This window comes from Engraulis encrasicolus, chromosome 7 (genome assembly GCF_034702125.1).
Source record: "Engraulis encrasicolus isolate BLACKSEA-1 chromosome 7, IST_EnEncr_1.0, whole genome shotgun sequence".
Classification (NCBI taxonomy): Eukaryota; Metazoa; Chordata; class Actinopteri; order Clupeiformes; family Engraulidae; genus Engraulis; species Engraulis encrasicolus.
The window spans coordinates 25,073,887-25,085,986 of NC_085863.1; the positions used below are offsets into that span (position 1 = coordinate 25,073,887).

At 42.1% G+C, this 12,100-nt stretch overlaps 1 protein-coding gene across 1 annotated transcript; it reads left to right on the forward strand.

Moving 5' to 3' along the window:
- Positions 1–3,687: 3,687 nt before the first annotated feature.
- On the forward strand, positions 3,688–10,792 carry LOC134452644 (sodium channel and clathrin linker 1-like). The gene is made up of 8 exons (XM_063203133.1): positions 3,688–3,897; positions 4,632–4,740; positions 5,562–5,633; positions 6,127–6,207; positions 7,336–7,463; positions 8,153–8,330; positions 9,255–9,350; positions 10,651–10,792. The coding sequence occupies exons 1-8, from the start codon at positions 3,788–3,790 to the stop codon at positions 10,708–10,710; spliced, it is 834 nt and encodes a 277-aa protein (XP_063059203.1). The 5' UTR covers positions 3,688–3,787; the 3' UTR covers positions 10,711–10,792.
- Positions 10,793–12,100: the final 1,308 nt, after the last annotated feature.

Below are 12,100 nucleotides of genomic sequence, written 5' to 3' on the forward strand. Positions count from 1 at the left end.
ATTAGTGCCGTTTTAGACTACTCTTGGCAATGAGACACCCACAGACCTGTATTAACCGTCTGTGGAGACACCATTACATATTATATACATGCCCTCTTGTGCGCGAGCAACCTCTACCACCACGCCCATGTTTGGTGTGTAGGGAAGGGGATACGATGACATCTAGAGGAAGACATTCGACAAGAGCCTCTCATTGCTCTACAGAAAGGCATGGGTTAATAAAAAATAGAGGTGTAGAAAGTAGAAGAAGTAGGCCTAGCCTACTCTTACTGGTGTAGGCCTAATTACAACTCTAGTAGGCCTACACGAGCATACAGTTAGGGCCTACTCTGTTATTTCTAGGCCTACTTTATACACCTCTGTAGGGATATTTGAATTTGGGTCTGCATTGATGGAGTATACCTTTTGGTTTTGTATTGTTTTGATCATTTCCCCCACAAAGAGAAACCTGACCAGGTCAACGTGTTCTTAACCCCTTAAGACATGGCTTTATAAATGTGTTGCTAAAAAAGGGCCTGTGTTGTGTCATAGTATTGTAGTGCTGTGGTAGTTACATTTCAATGACTATTATAGCCAGGGGTGCACATAACTTGTTTAGGCCGTTACTCATATGCGCACCAGCAAATATGTTTTGGTACGCACCTCATCCGCGGTAAAAAAAAAAAAAAAAAAAAAAAAAAACGAAGAACGTTGACACATGTTTGAAGGCTAATGCAACTGGTGCAAGGTAGCCTAATCAAATTTGTTGTTAGTTTGGTATTCTTTAAATCTTAATTAGCCTACAAATGGTCAACAGGTCATCTTCAAGTTAAGTGATTATTGTCTGGATTTCATCTGTTTTTGCCGATTTCGCTATCATGCCAGCTAACTGAGCACAGAGGGGGAATAAACTTGTATGCGGTGTCCGTTTGGAATATGGTGGAGGAAGCTGACGAAATTAAGAAGTGGAGCTGGCCGGGAACTGCGTGCATTTAAGAAGCCACGCGCATAGATGCATGCTTTCAGTTTTTAACTTCTATGCATCGGAGTTGCCAATGAGAATGACGGGGGTGCGCGTCCATTCTGGGAGTTAACAGACGGCACAATTCCATAATGATGGAGGGAGGAGGAGAGAGCCAGGAGCTCAACTCGGTCGCGCTCGCGCTGACTGCCGTTTCAATAGCCTACAGTTGATATGCGAGTGACAGAGCGACATGTCTATTTTTAGGCATTCATGAGAAAACGGGACACATCGCGTCCCTTACCTGTTCAACACGGAACGCATGCTTTCACTACCACATACGGAACGATTCTGCATTTCATGGCACTACATTTCTGTCCGCTCATCATTAGCCTCAAGCCACGGCACTTGGAGCCACTTCTCGGAAAGTTTTGTTTTTTAAATCTCTGACTCAATTTTCTTTGCTGTTGACGAAACTCCAAAGAAACTGATTAGGCTACTGTTGTCTGTGTCTTTTTGGACATGTTTTACCATTCACCAACATCAGTCTGGTGAGATAGTCAGTACGCAAGTGCGCTGTAGTGACCGAGGTGGCAGTACGCATTGCTTATTTTTGGTGCGCATGCGCACCTGCGTACCAGTTATGTGCACCCCTGATTATAGCGTGCCACTGGAGGTACGGCGTGCATTAAGGGGCTACGCAGAATCACTTGAATAGGCTCCGACTGGTCTCTGACCTCTGCCAATTTCACTTGCTTTATTGCAAGGCAAGATAACTGACTGAAAGGACATGACATTTTGATTTTCATCTCGGCCCTTTCTCTGCTGTCCGCCCAGAGGGGCTAAAAGAGGATCAAGCTGTATGTGTGTGCGCCCCGTGCTCAATGCACTTGATTACTTTTTTTCAGGGAATTCCCGAAATGCCTCTTTAGGGAGGATGTCACACATTTTATTGAAATCTTGGTATGCTAGTATTGGTATGGACTTATTTTTTAAAAAAAATTCATACACCATGCATTTTACATGTTTTTAAAGCATATGCTTATGCGTAGCCTTTCTATGTGTATGCCAAATTATTCATGGTTCATTCATACTACCTATGTCTGTGTTCAGTTTTTGACACACCAGACACCACGCCATTCTGTCTACAATTTAGCCTACTATGCTGCATCCCTCACAAACTGCTCTGAACACTTCTGATTGGATTGTAAACCATCACTAGTTATTCAGCATTTGCACATGTGTAATGACTGTGAAGTTGGATGTAATGTAAAGCCAGCATGTGGAATGTGAAATCAGGGCCGCTGACAGTTTTGGCTCAGGCCCAGAGCAAAGTCATCTGAAAGCCTGCCTCCTTCCTGGCCCGGGACAGCTTACAACCCCCCCCCCACCCAACCCCCCATCAGCTTCCCTGCGTATAGCCAGAGAAGGTTATTGTGACCTGGCCTTAGCCCTGCATCTAAATGATCATCTCCCCGTTTGTCTAAACCCATTGGATGTGACTCAGGATACATTTCATCCTGGCCAATCAGATCCTGGCAAATCATTGGGGCCCTCATAGCCCGAGAATTCCCATATGCTGCCTTGAGTGCCCGTTCCGATCCGATCAGCATGTTTTTGTAACCTGGGCCATCCTAGTTTGCTACTCGGGACTCGAACCCACAACTTACCAGTTCACACTCCAGCGTGGGAGGCAAAGTACAATATCGCTGAGCTAAATAGATCAGCTCTATCGCATCTGTATAAAGCTTTGGCAGGGAGGCTTATGTTACACTGCCGTACCCTGCTTGTTGGTATCTGTTACACTCAACCCTTTGAACCTCACTCCTATCCCGGTTTAGGCACCAGTGTGACCCAGGTCATCCTGCACCAGTTCGCCACTTGGGGCTTGAACCGGTGACCCACCAGTTTACACTCCAGAGCACTATAACATCTGTAGTAGGCTTTTGGGAAGGAGGTTTTACATTCTACCTATTCTATTCTATTCTATTCTATTCCCCCCCCCCCCCCACCTCTCTCTCAAGCACACAAAAACACACACACAGCCCTGTACACAGAAACAGAAATCAAGAAATCAGGAGACTAAAAACTAATTCTAGACATGCTTGTTCTTCCGTAACATGTTCTTGGCCACAGATTGAACTCTTAGATAAGGGCATGCCTGCATGTTACAATTAGAGGACATACAACAACCCATTTCATTGCATAGTAAGGAATGGAATCCCAATAGGCCTACCTTATAATATTACAGGCCTTGGTTAATTATATTTGGCGTCCTATCCTGTGTTTCAGTTTCACTGTGAGTAAAGTAAATTCAAAGCCTACACACCCATGCACCCTTGCACATAGATGATGAATTGATTTCTTTGTATTCTTCTTGAAAACATGCTGCCCTTTGAAAATTATTCAAATATTAAACCTGCACTAGGTGATTATTTTAAGTTTATTTTAAGTAGAAGGAAAACAAGAAAAGCACTTTGCAGGCCTATGAGCCTGTAGCCAGCCTGTGTTGCCATAATAACTCAACACACCATTAGGCCTAAGTGTTGCATAGCCTATGCATGCAATATAACCATGCGATAGAAATATCATCAGAAAGTGTAGACACAAGAAAAAATATAAAAATGCATTTGCATAGCCTACGTGTAAAAATAATGTACTAAAAAGACACACGGCTGTTGTCTTGTTTTGTTTACAGCAGCTGATTATACACGTCATCAGCATGCGCGGGTGATATTTATCACGTGATCCCAACACGCGCGTGTAGTTCAAATCGGGCTTGTGTAGCAAGTATTCTGCAGACAAGTTGTCGATCGTGCTTACTGAAGTTAAGTTTGTGAGAATACAATGGGGAAATCTAAAAAGAAGCCTCGCAAGCGTAAGACCTCTAATTGCAACAAGGACAGAAACAAACTGCAAAAGAAGAAAAGGGATAAACTAGTACCAGGTTTTGAATGGTAAGGCATAAGCCCCCTTGGCAATTTTGTGTCTTTGTTCTTTGGTCTATTTACACTGGTGGACGGTTGTTTATTAAGCACCTAGACTCATACCATCTACAAAAGTGGTGGGTGTATGGATTTTAGTTATTGAATGGTTCGGGAAAACCACCGCATTTAAAATTGACTGGGTAACGTTGAGAAGTGTGCAATGTTTTTTTTACCTATTGTTCTCCCAATGACCAGCAGAGGTCAGTATAGTAATGCATATCAACCTGTTCTCAGCGCTTGGGAAATGTATTTTTTGTGGGGTTGGGGTGATATTGCAACTATGCTGCTCATTGAAACTGTGCTGCCTATTGCCAAATTTGGTATTTTCATGAATATGAATAAATAATAAACCAATATTTAATAGTATGACCAAAGGACACTAAGTTTTGCAACTAAAAATGCCTATTTCTGGACATTCAAAATTGCGGACCATGGAGACGATCCCCCTTTTCATGTATGTGACATGCAATTTTCCCAGTCATAATGAATGCTTAGAATTTAATGGTGTTGGTAAGTATTTGTTAAAATGGTAACGTATGAATGGACAGTGTGAATTATTGAAATTAACTACTAAAAATATTACAAGTGCACCTTTTAAAGGATTATATTATTCAGGGAACTACGGTATAATAATAACCCGGATGAGACACGACTGAAGCTATGACCTACAGGCCACCACCAACACAAATCTGTTTGATTCACAGTGCACAGATGAAAAAAACATGGGACAACAAGAAAACGGTCCAGGAGAACTTGAGAGAGATGGGGCTACCGCATGACTCCAAATCCATGTCGCTCATTCGTCAGCCCAAGGTAAGAGCAGTGCTGAATTCAAGAGGTGTCTCGGGTTGATAGTAATGTAATAACCTGGTACATCTTCATTCATCATGGTAGCAAGGTGGGAAATTCTTGGAAGGCCAATGTAATGGAGTTCCTTACAAGGTTGTGGAATTCGTGAAGGCTTGGCGTTGTGCTACATGTGTACAGTTAGGTGTGGATTGTTTTGACATAAACCTATTTTGTCCCCACCAATTTTTCACAAATATAATGCAAAAATGGCATACCTGGACAATTTTCCATTGTAATGTCTCCACCAATTCCCTAGCCAACCCTACACCTTCGTGCTACACAACTACTTTACCCTTTTAGAGACTTATGATGTGATTTTTGTTCCATTACCGGGAAATTAGTATAGAGTATAGAGTAGAGTATAATTTATTAATCCCGAGGGAAATGAAGGTGTCCAGTAGCATATTGCATACATGCATACAAAAACATCACATACATCATTGCACATATATTCACCAAAGTCAGATCTCTCGCGCTCTCTCTCTCTATATATATACAGTATCTCACTCACACACACACACACACACACACACACACACACACACACACACACACACACACACACACACACACACACACACACACACACACACACACACACACACACACACACACACACGTACACCCACCCACACACATACACATAGTATTACAATATCAGTTTCTACAAGGATGGGGAAGTGTCCTTGGGCTGGACTTGAACTTGTGTCCCCTGTGTAACTGTAGGCCTACCTTAGCCACGGCCATCATTTTCCTGCGTTAGTGATGTCACTGCTGTGTTTCAGATGGAGAAGGTGAAGAAACAGTGCCACGTCCAGATACACTGCATGGCAGAGGAGCTGTCAGCTCTCCAGCTGGTAAGTTAAAGTGTTCTTTACTGTCAAACATCCATAGAATAGGTGTTGGCACACCAGACTCCAGACTCCAATGTGCAGTTAAATTAAACGTTTTGATACACACACACACACGCGCGCGCGCAGACAAACACACATGCTAGACTAGACAAACACACAGGCGCACACACGCACACACACACACACAGATGTCTTGAGAAGTCAAGTTTTCAACACTTGATATCAACTTTGCCAACTCGCTTTTTTGCTTTTCTACAGTCAATGCTCCTGATATAACACTGTCCTCCACCATGAGATGATTGACTAGCATTGCGATTCCGTTACAAGTAGATTTGTGTGATATTTTGCTATTTCTTTACTGGAGTGGTCTGGCCCACTTGAGATCAAATCAGCTGTATGTAGCCTCTGAACCAAAAATGAGTTTGACACCCCTGGTGTAGACAGTGGAATTGAATGGGTCATGGCAGCTCTTGTGTTTGGCCTTTGTGGTTGCCAGCAGGAAGGTGCTGATAAGGACTCGCAGAGTGGGCGAGCCCGCCGGGAGAGGAGGAAAGCAGTGGAGGAGGAACTTGACAAGGTGAGCTCAAATTGACACTTCATGTCACCTGGAGATCTACAAAAAAGGATGCATGCATTCATCATCACCAGTAGGGTGAACAGACCACACTGCAGTACCAAGGGAAAGTGCAGCAACTACGCCAACATTATGTGTACATGTCTCAGTTTGTGCCTTCGGATTGGGGTTATTGTGTGTCTGTTAAAATAACAAAACTTTAATGAAGGAATGGTTTTTTTTTAAACTACACCAACATTGAAATTGAGAAAAATGCCTTCAAAGCGTATTGGGTTGGATATTGCAGTCACTGCAAATTTGACAAAGCAATATCTCTAAAACGGGACACATTTTGACCATAGTTACCGCACTTTGCCTTTGTAGGGCTCTACTGTAATGGCCTTTTTAGTTTTACTATCCTACCCCAAAAACTATTAAAGCGCTACCAATTCAAAATGCAGCAGCAAGGTGGTTATCTAGAATGAAGTAAAGCGATCACATGACGCCAGTTTGAAGGTCCCTACCCTGGCTACCAGTCTCTTATCAGAATTGATTTTAAAGCCTTATTGCTTGTCTTGAAACTAATTCTAAGTACATTGCAAGGTTCAACCAGGATAATACTGGGGAACAAAAATCGCACCAGCAGTATTAACTCCTCTGTCCTGTAAAAAGTATTGTTGATTTAACAGTTTGTGTTTACGCGTGGTGTGGCTTTAGAGGTACAGTGTGTAAACTAGGGCTGCACAATATTAGGAAAAATATGCGATACACGATAACATGACTGTATACCGCGATATCGATAAATATATATTAAATATAATATATTAATATATAATATAATTTATATAAATATAATATATAATATATTTAATATATACATACATTTTCCCCTCTACTTGCTATTCTACACTTCATCATGTATAAAACAACCGAGAGCAATGTTTTATTTTCAACAGTATTTTTTATTAGGAAAAAACATGGCTAATGTACAGCATCGATTTAAAATGTCAACATTTTAAATGCATTTTTTTAACCTTTTCACCAAATTTGCTGTTATTCAAAATTGAAAACTTTTTGTGATACGTGTATTGCAAGCCGTGATATTGCGATAACCTGTGCAGCCCTAATGTATATTGTATTTATTCTTGTCAGATGTACAAAGAGGGGAGCAGTGAAGTGGCGGTCCCATGTCAACAGTGCCTGATCGCTGAGCGGCTAAAGGACGATATGCACCTCACCCTCCAGAGCACACAGGCCAAGATGAAGAACATGGAGATGGAGTAAGTGCAGATTTAAAATCTACAGATTCATACTTAAAATGCTTTTGACGATGGATGATGGAAGTTGGTGTACTGCATGCCAATTGCCAAGACATTTATTTCGAACATGCTTTTGACAGAGGTTGATGGAAATTGGTGTATGCAAACTGCAGAGACACTTGAATGGAGAATAAATGAATGTCTTGAAATTCCCAGCCATGTGGGAACATGGAGATTTGCCTTCGTAAACAAGACATGTACAATATGAGGAAGTCGTGTCCTAAAAGTTAAGGAGCTGGGTTCGTATCCCATCCTTCCACTCACTACCCTACTCCATGGCTGCGGTGCCCTTGAGCAAGGCACCGCTGTAACACCCACCAATGTAATCGCTCAAGCCGGTGCCGACTGCCGCTCCATCAGAACCGCAGTTTGGAACCCCAGAAGGTCCGTGTATGACTCCTGGCGGGGAAACTCCCCTTCACTACAACAGGATTAACAATTTTGCACAGAGCCTGTGTTGTAACCTAACTGTCAGAAATTGTAATGATCAACACTTAATCAAGTACCAGACGTTCCAGGTTTGAGTGCCGGCAGGGGAATCTACTCCCCTTTGCTGGAGCACGATTAAACGCTCTGACAGTGAGCGCTCTAATATGAAGATCAGGCACTAATGTAACCTACATATGCATGTACCTGTGTGTTTACTGTAGTCATGCAGTGGAACTGTCACGGTGCCGAGGCGAGATGCGGCGTCTGCAAATCTCGTTGGAGGCCACTTGTGCTCGTGATGAGCATAGCGCCACCTTCGAGGAGCGTTTAATAGATCTGCAGCAGGAGAACCAGCAGCTCCTGAATGAGATAGAGAGGCAGCGCAAAGCCAAACTGAAGGTGTGTATGTGTGAGGGTGTGCGTGCGTGTGCGTGCGCGTGCGTGTGTGCGCGCGCGTGTGTGTGTGTGTGTGTGTGTGTGTGTGTGTGTGTGTGTGTGTGTGTGTGTGTGTGTGTGTGTGTGTGTGTGTGTGTGTGTGTGTGTGTGTGTGAGAGAGGGCTTGAAACTAACTTTTTGCTCACCTGCCACAGTGGCAAGTGGTTTTCCAAAGTCACTAGCCATACTGCCTTTTCATTAGCCACAGTTTTGTTGTCAGTATTTTTAAGACACATTTTCTTTACCATGATGCATCTAAGGTCAGAAAATGAAGGGTGTGTGTGTGTGTCACAGACATGACGATCTACAGTACTGTGCACTACCCAAAGGCCAGCATGCTTCAGGCTTTATTCGGATGCAGATTTATAAACATGGCACAAGTAGAGCTCAGGAATAGTTACAGATGTACAGTAGGGGATAGCATGTAGAGCATGTTATTTAGTAGTTCATTTCCAAAATGAATGCTGCCCATTGCCAACCGTCATCTTTTTCATGTATGTATATTTACTTCCACCATTTCTTTCTAAATCTTCATTATCATTATGACAAGTTTCATACACAAGGTGGATCTTCTCCATGTCCGCAAAACGAGTCAAGAGAAAAGGCAGGAGAGGAGAGGATGGCACTCCTAGCTGCTTTTAACCTTATAACCTGTCAAAACAAATTGGAGTGCTGTTTGCCTTTGAATAATGTCTTGCGGAATGAGCTCCCAGTTGCTCTTTACTTTAGTTGAGGGGAGCGCGTTATAAAGCGTATTGAAAATAAACGAGTAAAATGACATACTCTACCTTTTAAGTGAAGTGATACCTTCTTTGCTGTATGCCTTGTCCCTTATGGCTGATGTGTTGTTGTTGTTGTTGTTGTTTGTCCTGCTCTGGTCTTGTGCAGTACCATCAGCAGGTGGCTGAGTACCAGGAGAGGAACGACCAGTTGCAGAGGCGTCTATCTGAAGCTGAGCAGAGGGTAGCCACAGCCACACAGGAGGTAGGGGAGGGTTCATGCTATCAGCATTCATCTATCTCCACTGTGGTTTAAGCAGTCTCTTTCTTTCTTTCTTTCTTTCTTTCTTGGAAATGTGATGGGGAGGTGACATTGATTGTTGTGTGTCGTCAGGCTTTTCATGCCTTGAAGAGGAAATGAAGCAATGATAACTGTTATCATTTTATTATGTCACTGCGTCATTTTTTTCTTTAAAGGGACACTGTGTGAGATTTTTAGTTGTTTATTTCCAGAATTAATGCTGCCCATTCACTAATGTTACCTTTGTCATGAATACTTACCACCACCATCAAATTCTAAGTATTCTTTATGACTGGAAAAATTGCACTTTTCATACATGAAAAGGGGGATCTTCTCCATGGTCCGCCATTTTGAATTTCCAAAAATAGCCATTTTTAGCTGCAAAAATGACTGTACTTGGACCATAATAGAAAATATTTGTTTATTACTTAGTAAACCTTCATGTAAAGATCAAAATTGGCAATAGGCAGCCCAGTTTCAACGAGCAGCGTAGTTGCAATACCTTTTTTGACCATTTCCTGCACAGTGTACCTTTTAACTGCATTTATTCCATTCTGCATTCTGTTGCCCTGTATTTATACTTAGTAGTGACAATAAAGTTGATTTGAATCTAATCTAATTGGAAAATGACCTCGGACCACAATTGAACCCTGGTCCATGGCATAATGGTACGGTGCACTAGCCAGCTGAGCTATTCATAAAATCGACAACAAGATCATGTGTTTGCTCATTCTTTTAACATTGACATGTCATCATTGACTGTCATCATTATTGGTTCTATTGATTAGCCAAAAAACTGCCCATCCTTACTTTTACTCAGGGCCACTGCTAGACATAAGCAGAGTATGCAGAGTGCTTAGGTCACCAACCAGTGCTTAGGGCAGCCACCATAAATTTGCAGATGCCAGAATGGCAATGACAAAGTCTTTACTTGAGGCCCTGTCCACTGTCGAAGTAGTGTAGCACTACGGTACTTAACTTTTCAATGACTATTACATTGTGCCACTGGTGGTACGGTGTGCGTTAAGGGGCTACTTAGTAGATTATTATTATTATTTCATTATGAGGTGGTCCTACTGACCAGTTGTTGCTCAGAGCCTCCAAAACCTTAGCAGCGGCCCTGCTTTTACTACAATATACAGTAAGCACATGAAATCCTTTGCTTTTATCCTATGCTTTTGTCATGTTGGAAAAGTGAGCTGAAATGTCTGATGCTAATGATATTTGATGCCAAATTAACCTCCTGTCTTCTGTGTTTCTGCAGCTTAACATGTTACAAAGACGGAAAGATGCTTCTCTATCAGATCTGGACACAGTGTCATGAGTGGAAAGAACACATCTTTCTTCCCTTCACCCAACCCACCATTTCCTTAAAAAAATGAAATAATAAAAAAATCTACAAAGAATTAAGTGGTGATTGTTTGTTGCATTGCAATATCTTTCTTGATTCAGACTATTGACTATTTTCCCATCTCCACACTGGATGTGGACAGATTATCTGTAATTTAGTTAAAAAAAAAAAAAAAAACCCACAAATTTACACGCATGCTTATTACTACTTCAGTGCCTCTGGTAGGCACACTAACTTGTGCCCCATTGATACTTTGTTATTAATAGACTGCTTTCGCATAGTCCTTGGAAACCATGGATATGTTCATATCTATTGTATGCTTGGAAACAAGCAGACCTCTGAAAATAAGTAAATAAAGTAATAGCCCTAGTCGTAAATGCTAATATAACCTTGCACAGAAGCCTGTAGTAGTCCATTCAATGATCGGCTCATAACTAGGTCTATGTTGCCAAAATCCGTAAATTTACATTTTGCGCCACTCAAGTAAAAGTGGCTCTGTTCAAGGCATACACACCACTCTACACTGCTCACCATTGGTCCTCTTATTTATTTATTTAAAAAAAAAAAAGAAAGGAAAAAAAAGGCCAGCATGCAAACATTACAAGTTGCATACAATGATGCTTATGGTTCCCAGAGGAGGGGGTGCTAGCAGTGGTGGAACAATTGCAAACAGGGGCCTAGGGCAAGCCACTTATAGGGCCCCCTATACAGCTTGCCAAGCTCACAATAGGGGAGGGCCAGGGGCAAGTGCCCTGCTCATCCCTCCCTTTAGCTCTGCCCCTGGGTGCTAGCCAGATGTTTGTGACTGTAGGAGTAAGCACACTTTTACACTTTGAAGAAACCTATTGTAGCATGATGGCACTCTCAAATTCAACTGAGTAGCACAAGGTAGGGCCTTCTATAAGGGCTTTGCTACTACACACCCAGGCTCAGAGTGCAGTGGATTAAAGGGACAGTTTGGTCAATTTCAACATGCAGTTGTAATGCTCACACTACCCTGGACTTGTCAGTGCCTGAGATTTTTTTTTTTCTTCTTCTTCAGCCGTTTCCGAGATCCTGGTCATTGTAATGGGGGCAGCTCTTTGTTTACATTTCAAAAAAACATTTTTTATTTATTCCCAAAAACATCCAAAAGGTTATAAAACATCAGCAGACAACTAGCAAACAGCAGTACCTTTTGGGAAAATATTTGGAGTTGGCCTATGTTTCATTTTTTAAAAATGTAAACAAACGCTGCCCCCATTAGAATTGCTCATATCTCGGAAAGGGCTGAGCCGAAAAATGTGGCATCACCAGGTACTGACAAGTCAAGGGTAGCGTGAGCAATACAACTGCATATTGAAATTGACCAAACTGTCCCTTT

Excerpts from the sequence above, each read along its gene's own strand:
- LOC134452644 (XM_063203133.1), top strand. The coding sequence starts at position 3,788 with ATGGGGAAATCTAAAAAGAAGCCTCGCAAGCGTAAGACCTCTAATTGC. Across the intron at positions 5,634-6,126 it reads AGCTGTCAGCTCTCCAGCTG|CAGGAAGGTGCTGATAAGGA; the intron begins GTAAGTTAAAGT and ends TGTGGTTGCCAG. Across the intron at positions 7,464-8,152 it reads ATGAAGAACATGGAGATGGA|TCATGCAGTGGAACTGTCAC; the intron begins GTAAGTGCAGAT and ends TGTTTACTGTAG.